The sequence below is a fragment of the Salvelinus namaycush genome, unplaced genomic scaffold (genome assembly GCF_016432855.1).
Source record: "Salvelinus namaycush isolate Seneca unplaced genomic scaffold, SaNama_1.0 Scaffold201, whole genome shotgun sequence".
NCBI classification, from domain to species: Eukaryota; Metazoa; Chordata; class Actinopteri; order Salmoniformes; family Salmonidae; genus Salvelinus; species Salvelinus namaycush.
The window spans coordinates 60,001-78,151 of NW_024058798.1; the positions used below are offsets into that span (position 1 = coordinate 60,001).

General features: G+C 40.3%; 2 protein-coding genes across 2 annotated transcripts in view; one reads left to right on the plus strand and one right to left on the minus strand.

Annotated features, from left to right (window-relative positions):
* ddx58 (DEAD (Asp-Glu-Ala-Asp) box polypeptide 58) overlaps positions 1 to 11,129 on the minus strand; it is a 37,817-nt gene extending 26,688 nt beyond the window's left edge. Inside the window, exons 1-3 of the mRNA XM_038983940.1 lie at positions 10,885 to 11,129; positions 4,579 to 4,710; positions 4,276 to 4,457 (exon numbers count right to left, since the gene is read on the minus strand). Of these exons, the coding sequence (XP_038839868.1) occupies positions 4,276 to 4,457; positions 4,579 to 4,710; positions 10,885 to 10,990 (420 nt within the window). The 5' untranslated portion in view covers positions 10,991 to 11,129. The remainder of the gene's footprint in view (positions 1 to 4,275; positions 4,458 to 4,578; positions 4,711 to 10,884) is intronic.
* A 1,746-nt stretch (positions 11,130 to 12,875) lies between these two features.
* On the plus strand, positions 12,876 to 15,225 carry LOC120037996 (dynein heavy chain-like). The gene is made up of 2 exons (XM_038983943.1): positions 12,876 to 12,897; positions 13,838 to 15,225. Exons 1-2 carry the CDS (start codon positions 12,876 to 12,878, stop codon positions 15,223 to 15,225), a joined length of 1,410 nt encoding a protein of 469 aa, XP_038839871.1.
* The last annotated feature ends 2,926 nt before the right edge of the window (positions 15,226 to 18,151 follow it).

The window sequence follows — 18,151 nt, forward strand, 5'->3', positions numbered from 1 at the left end:
CAGGTATGGAATGCTCTAACCCTCTACTACTACTACTACTACAGTATTACAGGTATGGAATGCTCTAACCCTCTACTACTACTACAGTATTACAGGTATGGAATGCTCTAACCCTCTACTACTACTACAATATTACAGGTATGGAATGCTCTAACCCTCTACTACCACTACAATATTACAGGTATGGAATGCTCTAACCCTCTACTACTACTACAATATTACAGGTATGGAATGCTCTAACCCTCTACTACCACTACAATATTACAGGTATGGAATGCTCTAACCCTCTACTACTACTACAATATTACAGGTATGGAATGCTCTAACCCTCTACTACTACAACAATATTACAGGTATGGAATGCTCTAACCCTCTACTACTACTACAATATTACAGGTATGGAATGCTCTAACCCTCTACTACTACTACAATATTACAGGTATGGAATGCTCTAACCCTCTACTACTACTACTACAATATTACAGGTATGGAATGCTCTAACCCTCTACTACTACAACAATATTACAGGTATGGATTGCTCTAACCCTCTACTACTACTACAATATTACAGGTATGGAATGCTCTAACCCTCTACTACTAATACAATATTACAGGTATGGAATGCTCTAACCCTCTACTACTACTACAATATTACAGGTATGGAATGCTCTAACCCTCTACTACTACTACAGTATTACAGGTATGGAATGCTCTAACCCTCTACTACTACTACAGTATTACAGGTATGGAATGCTCTAACCCTCTACTACTACTACAATATTACAGGTATGGAATGCTCTAACCCTCTACTACAATATTACAGGTATGGAATGCTCTAACCCTCTACTACTACTACTACAATATTACAGGTATGGAATGCTCTAACCCTCTACTACTACTACAATATTACAGGTATGGAATGCTCTAACCCTCTACTACTACTACTACTACAATATTACAGGTATGGAATGCTCTAACCCTCTACTACTACTACAATATTACAGGTATGGAATGCTCTAACCCTCTACTACTACTACAATATTACAGGTATGGAATGCTCTAACCCTCTACTACCACTACAATATTACAGGTATGGAATGCTCTAACCCTCTACTACTACTACAATATTACAGGTATGGAATGCTCTAACCCTCTACTACCACTACAATATTACAGGTATGGAATGCTCTAACCCTCTACTACTACTACAATATTACAGGTATGGAATGCTCTAACCCTCTACTACTACTACAATATTACAGGTATGGAATGCTCTAACCCTCTACTACTACTACTACAATATTACAGGTATGGAATGCTCTAACCCTCTACTACTACTACAATATTACAGGTATGGAATGCTCTAATCCTCTACTACTACAATATTACAGGTATGGAATGCTCTAACCCTCTACTACTACTACAATATTACAGGTATGGAATGCTCTAACCCTCTACTACTACTACAATATTACAGGTATGGAATGCTCTAACCCTCTACTACTACTACAATATTACAGGTATGGAATGCTCTAACCCTCTACTACTACTACAATATTACAGGTATGGAATGCTCTAACCCTCTAATACTACTACAAGTATTACAGGTATGGAATGCTCTAACCCTCTACTAACTACAATATTACAGGTATGGAATGATCTAACCCTCTCTACTACTACAATATTACAGGTATGGAATGCTCTAACCCTCTACTACTACTACAATATTACAGGTATGGAATGCTCTAACCCTCTACTACTACTACAGTATTACAGGTATGGAATGCTCTAACCCTCTACTACTACAATATTACAGGTATGGAATGCTCTAACCTCTACTACTACTACAATATTACAGGTATGGAATGCTCTAACCCTCTCCTACTACTACAATATTACAGGTATGGAATGCTCTACCCTCTACTACTACTTCCAATATTACAGGTATGGAATGCTCTAACCCTCTACTACTACTACAATATTACAGGTATGGAATGCTCTAACCCTCTACTACTACTACAATATTACAGGTATGGAATGCTCTAACCCTTCTACTACTACTACAATATTACAGGTTGGAATGCTCTAACCCTCATACTAACAACAATATTACAGGTAGGAATGCTCTAAACCCTCTACTACTACTACAATATTTACAGGTATGGAATGCTCTACCCTCTACTACTACTACTACAATATTAACGGTATGGAATGCTCTAACCCGTCTACTACTACTATCAATATTACAGGTATGGAATGCTCTAACGCATCTACTACTACTACAATATTTACAGGTATGGAATTGCTCTAACCCTCTACTACTACTACTAATACTTACAGGTATGGGAATGCTCTACGGCCTCTACTACTACTACTACATACTTACAGGTATGGAATGCTCTACGCCTCTACTACTACTACAATATTACAGGTATGGAATGCTCTAACCCTCTACTACTACACAATATTACAGGTATGGAATGCTCTAACCCTACTACTATACTACAATATTACAGGTACGGAATGCTCTAACCCTCTACTATATACAATATTACAGGTATGGAATGCTCTAACCCTACTACTACTACTTACAATATTACAGGTATGGAATGCTCTAACCCTCTACTACTACTACAATATTACAGGTATGGAATGCTCTAACCCTCTACTACTACTACAATATTACAGGTATGGAATGCTCTAAGCCTCTACTACTACTACAATATTACAGGTATGGAATGCTCTAAGCCTCTACTACTACTACAATATTACAGGTATGGAATGCTCTAACCCTCTACACTACTACAATATTACAAGTATGGAATGCTCTAACCCTCTACTACTACTACAATATTACAGGTATGGAATGCTCTAACCCTCTACTACAACAACAACAACAATATTACAGCTAAGGAATGCTCTAACCCTCTACTATTACTAATATTAATACTATATAAACAGTATATGATGACTACATGATGACTATATAACTAGTATATTATGACTATATTATTACTATATAACTAGTATATTATGACTATAGTATTACTATATAAATAGTATATTATGAGTATATTAATACTATAGAACTAGAATATTATGACTATATTATTACTATATAACTAGTATATTATGACTATATTAATACTATATAACTAGTATATTATGACTATATTTTTACTATATAACTAGTATATTATGACTATAAATACTATATAACTAGTATATTATGACTACATGATGACTATATAACTAGTATATTATGACTATATTAATACTATATAACTAGTATATTATGACTATATTAATACTATATAACTAGTATATTATGACTATATTAATACTATATAACTAGTATATTATGACTACATGATGACTATATAACTAGTATATTATGACTATATAACTAGTATATTATGACTATATAACTAGTATAGTATGACTATATAACTAGTATATTAATACTATATAACTAGTATATGACTACATGATGACTATATAACTAGTATATTATATGTATATTAATACTATATAACTAGTATATTATATGTATATTAATACTATATAACTAGTACATTATGACTATATAACTAGTATATTATGACTATATAACTAGTATATTAATACTATATAACTAGTATATTATGACTATATAACTAGTATATTATATGTATATTAATACTATATAGCTAGTATATTATATGTATATTAATACTATATAACTAGTATATTATGACTATATTAATACTATATAACTAGTATAGTATGACTATAACTAGTATATTATGACTATATAACTAGTATAGTATGACTATATAACTAGTATATTATATGTATATTAATACTATATAACTAGTATATGATGACTACATGATGCCTATATAACTAGTATATTATATGTATATTAATACTATATAACTAGTATATTATATGTATATTAATACTATATAACTAGTACATTATGACTATATAACTAGTATATTATGACTATATAACTAGTATATTAATACTATATAACTAGTATATTATATGTATATTAAGACTATATAACTAGTATATTAATACTATATAACTAGTATATTATGACTATATAACTAGTATATTATATGTATATTAATACTATATAACTAGTATATTATATGTATATTAATACTATATAACTAGTATATTATGACTGTATTAATACTATATAACTAGTATAGTATTACTATATAACTAGTATATTATGACTATATAACTAGTATATTATATGTATATTAATACTATATAACTCACCGCCCGTATCTCTTCACACTCTCTCATTCTGAGACAATCTCCCAGGTGTAGCAGCAGGTCTCTGGGTTTGATCATTTTGGTGAAGAGGGGTTCTATCCGGTCCAGAAGCACTCTGTGTAGCTTGGTGCTCTCCAGGGTCTGAAAGTCCCACTGCTTCATGGCCTCACACAGACCCTTATAGTCTAGAGACAATAACAACAATATCAAGCAGGGCCTGGTACCATTCCAGTTCGTCCAGGGGACGGACGGACAGACGCACGCACGCACACACACACACACACACACACACACACACACACCTACCTTCTGCGTCCAGGGCGTCAAGCAGGGCCTGGTACCATCCCAGTTCGTCCAGGAGACACACCTGGTCTAGAAACACCTGGGCTGCTGATGTCACAGACTTACTCTCCTCTGATAGGATCCTCTCTGCAACCTCTGGAACGCGGAACACAAAAGGTTAATTTCAGGAGGAGAGGAAGAGGAGAGGAATAGGAGAGGAAGAGGAGAGGAAGAGGAGAGGAAGAGAAGGGGAAGAGGAGAGGAAGAGGGAAAGGAGAGGAAGATAAGAGGAATAGGAGAGGAAGAGGAGAGGAAGAGGAGAGGAAGAGGGAAAGGAGAGGAAGATAAGAGGAATAGGAGAGGAAGAGGAAGAGAAGAGGAAGAGACGAGGAAGAGGAAGAGAAGAGGAAGAGGAGAGGAAGAGGAGAGGAAGAGGAGAGGAAGAGGAGAGGAAGAGAAGAGGAAGAGGAGAGGAAGAGGAAAGGAAGAGAAGAGGAAGAGGAGAGGAAGTGGAAAGGTAGCCTAGCGGCTAAGAGCTCACTTGAGCAAGTCAGGTAACCCTAATTGCTGCTGTAAGTCGCTGTGTCTGCTAAATGACTACAATGTAGGTCTACATGTGAAATGAGAGGGAGAGGAGAGACTGTAAAGGGCAGAAAAGCTAGAATTGCTGTACATTGACACTTTCTAGGGGTGTAAAGATGGAAGTGACGGTGTTGTACCGAAAAGCCCCCCCTTGCCAGAATCCCCCCCCCCCCCTTCACGTGAACGCGCACGCACTCAATTCTTCATTCCTGCGACTAGCCCGCTAGTTGGGATTTCTGTTCATGTTAGGCTGCGTTTCATTTTATTTTTTATGTCGGTTTGATCGCGGGGGGGGAGACACTAGTAATGTCTGCAGTCTTCGGTTTGGCTATTGGTTTCAAGTGTATTAGTCTATTAATTATTCATTTTGGTTGCCTATCCTGATGTGAAGTTTGTTCTATAGAAAGTATTTGACTCTGATGTGTGCAACAGGAAGTACTTGATTCTAGACACAAAATTAAGGAAATTAGAAGGGGGAGGATTTCGGCAAGGCTATTTTCTTGCCTGACGAAACCCCACCCACCCTTCTATCTTGGGACTGCAAGGCCTGGCATACTTCATAATCCTTTTTGGTGACCTATCACACCCTCTGATGTGTGCCACAGGAAGTATTAGACTCTAGTCACAAAAGGAAGTGGTTATTTCAGAGCCCTCTACTGTTCTCTCTACCCATCCCTCAATCCCCCATCGTGCTTTTCCCTCTTTTGGCTTTTCCTACATTTTTTAAAACACTTTTTCTGTCTTAGTTATTAAGAATGTAGGTACAGTAGTAATAATAAAATAATAATAACAATAATACATCTAAAATTTGTACTCTGGGCGAAAAAGAAAGTTCAAATATATAAGTCAACATGAGTGCATATCCATAATCACAGGAAACTGTTATAATAATAGAAAAACAATAATAAATAAATGTATAATAGTATAATAAACAAAACGTTGACTGAATGTGCCTCTGTGAAGAATCCCCTCTCCAATAGGTCCCTTCACCCTCCATAGGACACCCCCTTCACCCTCCATACGACACCCCCAGCACCTCCACCTCCACCATCAACCCTCCATACGACACACCCAGCACCTCCACCATCCCCATCAACCCTCCATAGGACACCCCCAGCACCTCCACCTCCACCATCAACCCTCCATAGGACACCCCCAGCACCTCCACCATCCCCATCAACCCTCCACCCACCCCTCAGCCACAAAACACAATAATGATAATAATTATAGAAATTAAAAAATACAAAAATTATAGACCAAGATATACACTCAACTTTTCCTACATCAGATATGCAGGTGACATTTACACCTGGATGACAACACATAATCAGCAACACAGAGATGCTCTTCATCTGAGGGAATACCTGCCCATTCTCAGATGTTAGATAATCCCAGACGATCACATGTCATTTCCATTGTAGCCCTAAGGAATACCCGCCCATTCTCAGATGTTAGATAATCCCAGACGATCACATGTCATTTACATTCCAGCCCTAAGGAATACCCGCCCATTCTCAGATTCCCCTCCACTGATTAGCCCCCTGGAAAGGCTCCCTACTGCACCTCACATGATGTTCACGATTCTAATTGTAGCCTACAGGGCCAGAAAACGACCAGCTCCTTCATACCTCTCGGCCTGGATAAAGTGCTGTCGCTCTTTCTCTGTGATCTACAACTGCGTCATTCTTGAAGTTGTCTTTCTCTTTAAGGATTCGGTGGACAACCACCAAGACTTGGCTGTGTGCTGTTGCCTAATTGGTTGAATGAGTTGAGCTGGAGGCATCATAACTGCAAAGTTCCTTGCTGGTTGTAAATGCTGATTATATAACCACCTATTGAAAAAGCATTTTGATACTGATTTTAACTCTTGTACTAGGAATACACATTCTACCTGTTGCTCTATGTTTATAATAAAAACATATGTTGTTTGTGCTTTAACTCTAGCAGTGAACAAGGTAGGTAGCAGTTTTATACTTATTATATTGCATATAATATACTGTATATGTTACATTTTAGAATATGGTAGATTCCATCATGTAATACGCCATCTACCATAGCATGTATTTATCGTTTCAGCATATACTGTACAAATTGATAACTTTAAACGACATTTGATTTGCTAAAAAGGTACATTGATTCTCCCCTGTCCTTATTTCTAAATGTAGTTTAACCTCAAAATGACACAACAGGTTTTTGGTTTTGTCTTTTTAAATCATAACACGTGGTATTGTCTTGCCTCACAGACATCATGATATACAATAAAGAACAGAATGAAGTGATTTATTTTCCATCACTGTGGGCTCGTCCAAGATCCAACATATACCCACATAGAGACACACTCATTGTTCTTCTGACTATAAGGTGATATGGCTGCACTGCTATGGAAAACATACGGTATATAATCAACATCACAGATGATAAAGAATGTAATGATACGTTTGTATTTACACGTGTCACCATGTGTTTTCCAAAACAATAACCGTGGCGATGGGAGGAACATGTGTATATGTGCTGTTTAACTAAGAACTACATACGTAATACAGAATATACATGTGAACACATAGACGTGTGTAAAATGTGTGTGTATGTATGTGTGTGTAATATGTGTGTGCCATATGTGTGTATATTATGTGTGTGCCATATGTGTGTATAATATGTGTGAATGTATGTGTGTGTAATATGTGTGTCTGTCTGTCTAAACTTGAAAGGTTATGCTGCCATCCCAAAAATAGGGCTCTGTTCCAGTAAGTGATTTGTCATTTTATATCTTATTACGCAAAGATAGACATTTGTATTTCCTATTTAATGTTTGTTAACCTTTCACGAGTATCAACCCCGTATCCGGGATCACCCCCCACCCCCCCCACACTGATTAGCATCGCTAGCATAGCTTCACAAGTAAATAGTAGCATCTAAATATCATTAAATCACAAGTCCAAGACACCAGATGAAAGATACAGATCTTGTGAATAAACCCATCATTTCTGTTTTTTAAAATGTTTTACAGGGAAGACACAATATGTAAATCTATTAGCTAACCACGTTAGCAAAATACACCATCTTTCTTTGTCCACCATTTTCTCTCTCCACCACTAGCTATCACCAATTCGGCTAAACTAAGATATTGATAGCAACAAACCAAGAAAAAAACTCATCAGATGACAGTCTGATAACATATTTATGGTATAGGATAGGTGTTGTTAGAAAAAAGTGCATATTTCAGGTAGAAATCACAGTTTACAATTGCACCGACCATCACAAATCGACTAGAATTACTAGATAGAGCAACGTGTATGACCAATTTACTCATCATAAAACATTTCATAAAAATAGACAAAGCATAGCAATGGAAAGACACAGTTCTTGTGATTTCAGACCATATTTCAGATTTTCTAAGCGTTTTTCAGCGAAAACACAATAAATCGATAAGTTAGCATACCACATGTACAAACGTTAGTAGAGCATGAATTCAAGGCAAAGGGAGCTATAACGTTATCATCGCCAAAATATATTAATTTTTTCACTAACCTTCTCAGAATTCTTCCGATGACACTCCTGTAACATCATTTTACAACATACATATACAGTTTGTTCGAAAAGGTGCATATTTAGCCATACAAAACCGTGGTTACACAATAAAAATACTAGGAAATCAAGCCTCAATATGTCTGACGTCATCTATCAGAGTGATCTAGTTTAATTGAAAGCTAATCATATACTTGACTAAAAAATACAGGGTTGACAGGAATCGAAAGACAAATTAGTTCTTAATGCAACCGCTGACTTACATTTTTAAAATTATCCTTACTTTTCAATACAGGGTTCGCCAAGTGACGCGATACCAAACAAAATGGCGAAATATGCGTTTAAAATATTTCGACAGAACAACGATTTATCATATTAAATATTGCTTACTTTGAGCTGTTCTTCCATCAGATTCTTGGGCAATGTATTCTTTCTTGGGTTTAATCTTCTTTTGGTCGAAAGATGTCCTTTGTCCGTCTAAATGCCCGCTAACGTTCGACCGGGACCCCGAAATGTGCCCGGTGCTTCACATAGAAATGCATCAAAATCGCACTAAACGGATATAAATTGCTATAAAACGGTTTAAATTAACTACCTTATGATGTTTCTAAGTCCTATATCGAATTAAATTACAGACGGATACATTTTACGTTGATAACCGAGCCTTTGAAAATGGCATCCGGAGGTGTCTTCCTGCGTAAAGGCGAGCGTCGAAAGGGGGGCTACCCTCACTCCTTGGTCCTTTATAACCTCTGAGAGCTACGCAGAAGGCCCATTCCACTTCTCATTGGTTACTGACATCCAGGGGAAGGCGGGTGCAGTTCGTGTCGTTCCATAGGATAGACACAGACTTTTAAAACTGATCTGAAATCAGAGCTTCGCTCTCAGACCTTTCACTGTCTGTCATGGATTTCGCTGTAGAAAGAGTTCTGGGTCACCCACAGACATCATTCCAACTTTGTATGAAACTAGAAAGTGTTTTCTATCCAATAGAATTAATAATATGCATATTGTACGAGCAAGAATTGAGTACTAGGCAGTTTAATTTGGAGACGACAAAATGCTAATTCGGAACAGCACCCCCTGTAGTCGCAAGAAGTTAACAAACTAAACTTTCTGTGATGTTTTGTGTATCATCTTTATTTTCTTAAACATTATAAAATGTTTCTAAAATAAATGTTTGTTTCTTTATACTCAGCAAGAAAATATCCTTGCCGAACGCCCCCCCCCCCCCCCCCCCCCCCCCCCCCCCCCCTTCTAATTTCCTTAATTTTGTAGCTTAGAGTCAAGTACTTCCTGTGGCAACACACTCCACATCAGGATAGGCAACCGAAATGAGTAATGAATGTATGTGTGTTATACTAAAACATAGAGGAGGGAGTCAAATGTAGGCAAGCAACAAAGCATTTCAGAACAACTACTAGTCGAATAAGACATGGGAGAGATGACGAATTTTGGCAAAGAGATTTATTTATAGACTAATACACTTGAAACCAATAGCCAAACCGAAAACTGCAGACATTACTAGTGCCTCCTCCGCAATCAAACCGACATATAAAATAAAATGTAACGCAGCCTAACAAGAACAGAAATCTCAACTAGCGGGCTAGTCGCAGCAATGAAGAATTGAGTGCGTGCGCGTCCACGCAAATCACGGCAATTAAAATGGAATGCGTGCGCGTTCACGCAAAGGGTGGTGGTGGTCTGGGGGGGGTCTGGCAGGCGGTAGCTTTTTGGCACAACAACGGCAGTCATTTCTCTACATGCAAACCATTTGTCAGCGTTACAGAGACAGAAATAAAAACAAAATGATTGTTTTGTAGAATTGCATTCGAAATAAGAACAAAATCATGTAATCAAAAGCTGACAGTGTCTGTCGATATGAAAAACAGGAACACAAAGGTAAAACAACCGTATAGACTAACGTTAGTAGCTAAAAGAGTAACACAAAGGTAAAACAACCGTATAGACTAACGTTAGTAGCTAAAACAGGAACACAAAGGTAAAACAACCGTATAGACTAACGTTAGTAGCTAAAACAGGAACACAAAGGTAAAACAACCGTATAGACTAACGTTAGTAGCTAAAACAGGAACACAAAGGTAAAACAACCGTATAGACTAACGTTAGTAGCTAAAACAACAACAGGAACACAAAGGTAAAGGAACTTTACCGAGTACCGTTAGTAGGTAAAGCAACAAATAGACATTATACATACTGTACCTGGATGCAGGTAAGTTGTCATGAAGCCTTTGACGTAAGACGGTCGCAAAATTTGAACCACGTATTCACTACACCTCTGTAGATTGCTCTTCTCAAATTCATACATGATCGATGAATAATCGATTAACGGATAGCGGAGAGATATTGCCTATGTCTCTTGCATTAAGCTGACAGCTGCTCAAAGGTGCTCAACGGGTATAGTGGTGTAGTGTTCCGTGATATTTGGTCGTACTGACTCAGCTGATCTCCTATACATGTCAGTGGAAACCACGCCTCGGCCTCGCCAGCCTGAAGAAACGAAACCGAAACTTCCCGAGTGACAATAAAACGAAACACCTGCCTCAGTAAAGTCCCAGGACGTGGTAGGGTAGTTAGACCCAGATCTAGGATCAGTTTGGACTCGGCTAATCGTTACGTAACCCACTAGTGAGGGCAACGCAAAAAAAAAAACCAAAAAATCAGTCTATGGTCGTGGTGAACTAATCTGTGCCAAATAACATTCAGTATATACCATACGAGATAGATTACATTGATCAATAGTAGAGGTACTGCATCAATGAAATAGCAAAGACTGAAAGATGATCAAGTGACGAATAAACAGACTGAAAGATGATCAAGTGACGAATAAACAGACTGAAAGATGATCAAGTGACATAACCATTTATGACTTGTAATGATAATAGTTTATTTGATCATGACTCAACTTATTCAAATGATGAAAATAATGTTCAGTACCATTACATTAAAACATTTAGGTTATGACACGTTTTATTAGGATGAATTCCCATGTGACAATTTATTATACAATATTATGCAAAAAAAAGCATCTTGTTTTAACACCGTAATCATGTCATAACAGTAACCCGGATTGTGTCCCAACTAGCACCCAAGTGCACTACTTTAGACCCTATATAGTGCACTACTTTAGACCCTATATCGTGCACTACTTTAGACCCTATTCCCTATACAGTGCACTACTTTAGACCCTATTCCCTATATAGTGCACTACTTTTGACCATGACCTATAGGGTTCCATTTAGGACAGATAGCGGACCTTGTGGGTCCTTGAGGCAAATGTGTCCCTTGTGAGAAGATGGAAATATTACAGAGGATTTCAAGACTCTAGGCCTTCACACAGACTGTTCCTTTGTTGTCCACGTAGTCCTAAATCCAGTAGGTTTTATTAAACACTCCAAACAGCCGACCCGACCGCTCGGAGGCGTCCGCATGGTCCTAAAGCACAACGATCCCTTGTTGTGTTTCACATTCCAATTATAAAACGGGTGGAGGCGACAAAAAAGCTATTTCAGAAGGGACAGAAATGACATTTCAGAATATGTTGGTTTGGGGGGGGGTCCTGACACATATTTGAGACTAGTGTATTGCAATTAATTTAGTAATCGACTGAAATCAGTCAAATATATTTTGAGTTGTAAACAAGGATACAACAACGAGTCCCAGACAGTTCACAATAGAACATACCGGAGGAGGCATCGCTTAATACCTAAACTATTAGCATCATCTGGTGACCACCAGTGTTTGGAAAACGTTGAGCTCGTTGACAAAACAGACCACGGAACGCCGTTTCACACGAAGGTCCGCGGTGGGCCTGTGGTAATTATGCGGTTATATTTGACACAGGTTAATGACATCTATTCATTTTCTGTTATAGTGTTTCTAAGTAGAAGCCATATCAGCCAGGGAAACTAATTGTTCTCACTATATGATGGAACATTCAGATGCCTGACTGTGAGGCTCTTTACCTGAATCATTAGGATTTTCTTGTGATCACAAAAAAACTACATATTTTGCTCAAATAGAGATATGATTACATCGTGTTTTATTTGGAAAGATGGCTGAGAATAGAACATTCCGTTTTCTGAGTGTACAGTATCGCCGTTTACTGCAATTTTCTGGATTATCTTGACCAGTACAGCACTACCTATTTCACTCAACTAGAGACTGAAATAAATGGTGTTTCTTTTTAAAAGATGGTACTGCCTGACGTGGACTGTTCGCTCACCTTATTCTCATTGTGGTTAACGACGGTTGTTGCTCATTTACCAGGTAGCAGCAAGTGGAAACTATACTTTTCTGATATATCAAATACTTATGTCATGCAATAAAATGCAAATTAATTACTTAAAAAATCATACAATGTGATTTTCTGGATTTTTTGGGGAGTTGGATCAACCGTCTCTCACAGTTGAAGTGTAAAAAATTACAGACCTCTACATGCTTTGTAAGTAGGAAAACCTGCAAAATCGGCAGTGTATCAAATACTTGTTCTCCCCACTGTGTATGTGGCGTTTCTTTGAAAAGATGGGCGTGGCTGACATCAACATTAAGGGGAAAGGATCCATAGAGGCTGATCCTCTTTCTGTACATCTCTTTATTTACACTGCTGGTTGCCATGGTGAACACAAATACAGGACATCGAATGCTTCCTGAATTGACTCAGTAAAGTACCATGAGTAGTCCTACAGTATCACAGCCAGGTCAAACAGGTGTGTTAGTCAGATTACCCAGTGTCCAACACTATTGATTATCCTCTACCCCCAGTGTATGTGGAGTACTATGGTCTTAGCCATGTTCTCCCTCACTCCTCCCTTCCTCTCTTCCTCCCCTCCCGGCTCCTCTCTTCCTCCCCTCCCGGCTCCTCTCTTCCACTCCTACTTCCTGTTACCGACAATGCGCTACTTCTTGCTGCCGTCTCTCTCTTTCCGTCCCTCCGACCCACCCTCCTCTTCCTAGAGAGATAGAGATAGATAGAGATATATATATAGATAGAGAGATAGATAGATAGATATATATATAGAGATAGAGATAGAGGGTCATATGAACAGAACAGCATAGTGTACACAGTATAATGTAACACTTCCTCGCCAGCTCTCCTCTCAAACAGTGCAGCAACTATAAGTTATCGTCCCAAATGGCAGCCTATTCCCTACAGTGGACTACACAGTGAACTACACAGTGGACTACACAGTGGACTACACAGTGAACTACACAGTGGACTACACAGTGGACTACACAGTGGACTACACAGTGAACTACACAGTGGACTACACAGTGGACCAAACAGTGGACCAAACAGTGGACTACACAGTGGACTACACAGTGGACTACACAGTGGACTACACAGTGGACCAAACAGTGGACTACACAGTGGACCAAACAGTGGACTACACCGTGGACTACACCGTGAACTACACCGTGGACTACACAGTGGACTACACCGTGGACTACACCGTGGACTACACAGTGGACTACACAGTGGACTACACCGTGGACTACACCGTGGACTACACAGTGGACTACACAGTGGACTACACCGTGGACTACACAGTGGACTACACAGTGGACTACACAGTGGACTACACAGTGGACCAAACAGTGGACCACACCGTGGACTACACCGTGGACTACACCGTGGACTACACAGTGGACTACACAGTGGACCAAACAGTGGACTACACAGTGAACTACACAGTGAACTACACAGTGGACCAAACAGTGGACTACACAGTGGACTACACAGTGAACTACACAGTGGACCAAACAGTGGACCAAACAGTGGACTACACAGTGAACTATACAGTGAACTACACAGTGGACTACACAGTGGACTACACAGTGAACTACACAGTGGACTACACAGTGGACTACACAGTGGACTACACAGTGAACTACACAGTGAACTACACAGTGAACCAAACGGTGGACTACACAGTGAACTACACAGTGAACTACACAGTGAACCAAACAGTGGACTACACAGTGGACTACACAGTGGACTACACAGTGGACTACACAGTGGACTACACCATGGACTACACCGTGGACTACACAGTGAACCAAACAGTGAACCAAACAGTGGACTACACAGTGGACTACACCGTGGACTACACAGTGGACCACACAGTGGACTACACAGTGGACTACACAGTGGACCACACAGTGGACTACACAGTGGACCACACAGTGGACCACACAGTGGACCACACAGTGGACTACACAGTGGACCACACAGTGAACCAAACAGTGGACTACACAGTGGACTACACCGTGGACTACACAGTGGACCACACAGTGGACTACACAGTGAACTACACAGTGAACCAAACAGTGGACTACACAGTGGACTACACCGTGGACTACACAGTGGACCACACAGTGGACCACACAGTGGACCACACAGTGAACTACACAGTGAACCACACAGTGAACTACACAGTGAACCAAACAGTGGACTACACAGTGGACTACACCGTGGACCACACAGTGGACCACACAGTGGACTACACAGTGGACTACACAGGCAGTAGAGCACTTAAATAAGGAACAGGCTGCCATATAGGACGCAGGATAAAACAAATATTATTTTATTGATTTATTTGACCAGGTCAGTTGACTGAGAACACATTCTCATTTACCCCAACGACCTCAATGACCTGGGGAATAGTTCCAGGGGAGAGGGTGGGGTGGGTGGATGAATGAGCCCACTGGAAGCTCATTCCAACTCAGTCAAAAAGTAGTAACAAAACAATACCTCTGAGATGGAGGTGACAGAGAGGTCAGTGTCACTGGTTGATGATGTCATACCGTCCTCGTAGGTCGGCGCCGGAGGGTCGTAGATGGCCAGCTGGTCAAAGGCTTCCTTGGAGAACGGGTGGAACTGATATGAGGGAGAGACACACACACAGGAGGGTTAGGGAGAGGATGTGTGTGTGCTCATCGGCAGCCTAGACTAACGGGATTTGTGGAGTCAAAGTATTTAAAATGTCTGCGTGCTCACCAGCTCGTGGAGGAAGGGGTCCATCCGTGCCAGCTGGAAAGGGGAGTTCATCCTGGATGACCCCGCCCCCTCCCTCCCTATCACGGCGTGTGATTGGCGAGGTGATGACACGCGGGACGATGTTGACCAATGAGCTGTGGAACACTGCCACTGTAACCAAGGTTCAGAGGATTTGATTTGTCCAACATTACTGCAAACCTTTTCTCTTGAAAAGACTTGACACTAGCTGCAGTAAAATGATTTGGTTGCAAAGCTTACTGGTCTGTCCTTCACCATAGAAATATAATTATTATTGTGGTGCATAATTGCCATGGTAAATTGGAATGTTCAGTCAATGAGCATTATGGGTAATCCACCTCTCCTGAATTAAACAAGCATAGAAAGAAAGTGGATGTGTGTTACACTGTCCAAATCTAAACACAACTGGCGACGCCACGTCATTTTCTAAACACAAGTTATTATTGACACGCCAGCACTACTGTAGCTAGCAGAGTAGAAACGGTTACTGACTAACCAGTCAGCCAGACCATTCCAGACTGAATTAATCAATCATAACAGCACTATTGTAGCTAGCAGAGTAGAAACGGTTGCTAACTTGAACAATACAACAACAAAAAAGTTACCTCTCATCTGTCCATCGATCCCTCCATCCTCTGGCCGGGGTAGAAGAGGAGTTCCCCACCCTTTCCACCTTCGTCCTGACCGTCTCCTCTCCCTCCCCCTCCTCTTTCGCTCTCCATGGTTACCACCTGCTCTGGTGGTCTCCATGGTTACCACCTGCTCTGGTGGTCACCATGGTTACCACCTGCTCTGGTGGTCACCATGGTTACCACCTGCTCTGGTGGTCACCATGGCAGCTGCGGTCCTGTTTTCTCCAGGTACAGGAGGTTTGAGAGTAAGGCTGGAGGAGAACGGCTGCTTACACAGCGGACACTGCACCTAGAGACAGGATTAAGATAAAAGATCAGAGAAGGAAAATGTTATTCATTCTAGAGCCTAGAGGTGGTAGGAAGGATTTCCTGAACACCTTCGGTGGCACCCTATTCCCTATACTGCCCTACCAAGCAAAAAGGGCAGTAACTGCTCATTTGGTCAAAAATGAGTTGTCATTTTTTGCTACATTAAATACAGGCTTAATCAGGTGGACAAGTATCCTCTATTGTATTGTGTTTTGGAGAAAATTGGGGTCATGTTAGCAGTAACTGCATACATTTACTGTGAAACCAAGGAGAAAAAAAGGCCATTTTTCTCAGTTCCACACTATGATCTGTTACTGCCTTTTTGCTTGGTGGGGCAGTATAGTGTGCCGCTATCGACCAGAGCCCTAGGTGCCATTTGAGATGCACAGGCCCTGGTCAAAAGTAGTGCACTATATAAGGAAAAGGGTGTAATTAGGGACACACCCCTACCTTATTGTTGTTCCACTCCTGTATGCAGAGGAAGCAGAAGCAATGGAGGCACCGGTTCAGGTAAGTTATGTTGTAGAACCGGCCCTAGGCAGATACGAGTCTTAAGAGTTTGGAGACGCCCTCGGCCGAGACAGACTGCGACAAAGGGAGGGATTCCTCCTGTTCCTGACCTTCTCTGCTTCTCCGCTCTCCCTCGGGACAAACACACAACTTCACCTTAGTAGGGGCCATCTTCTAGGGGGGGGGGTCAGGAACAGGAGCCCTCTAAGACTTTATTGCAGTCGCGTCCCCAGACTCTAAGACTCCCATCTGCCTAGACCGGTTCAACAACATGACTTACCTGGATACAATGTCAGTTGATCCAACTCCCCAATTACATCACTTTGAGAAACGGAGCTGCCTAAAGTGTAGGTAGGGCTGAGATGAATGTAGGTTAGCCTACTATGGGGCTGTTGGCTCAACAACAACGTTACCAGTGATCTAGTCTTACGGCCTAGATATTTCCCTGTTTAGCTACCTACGTTTTAAAGTTAATGTACCTGTTAGGATTCATATGTAGAGTGAAACGTGTGGCTTTATCCACAAGATGTAGCATATACCCTTTACAGCTGGGTAACGTGCTGCTTCCGTGTCTGTCCACACGTCGTCTCCAGTAGCCGAATTTGAACGCTAGCTAACCATCCATTCCCGGGTTAGATGCATCACTAGCGAGTTAGCTGGCACTAATAATAATAATTAAAAAAATAAAATACAACTTTGATGTTGATTATAGTTAACGTTAGATAGCTCGTCAGCTGACAGGCTCACCGAGTAGCTCGCTCACGAGCGTCTCTCTTCCTGCCTGACAACTCGAATCCCTGCAGAGTTCTCCGGTTCACAGTCAAAACATCACACCGCCGAATCCGTTAGTCTAGCTCATCAACTAGCTATCTGACAACACTAAGAATAATTCAGACCTAAATAATAGTAGAAATTGTAAACATATATGGTAGAATGTCGGCGAGGTAGCAGACTGTTTTGAATCAGAAGGCGCAGCGCCATTGGCAACAAAGAGGATTCT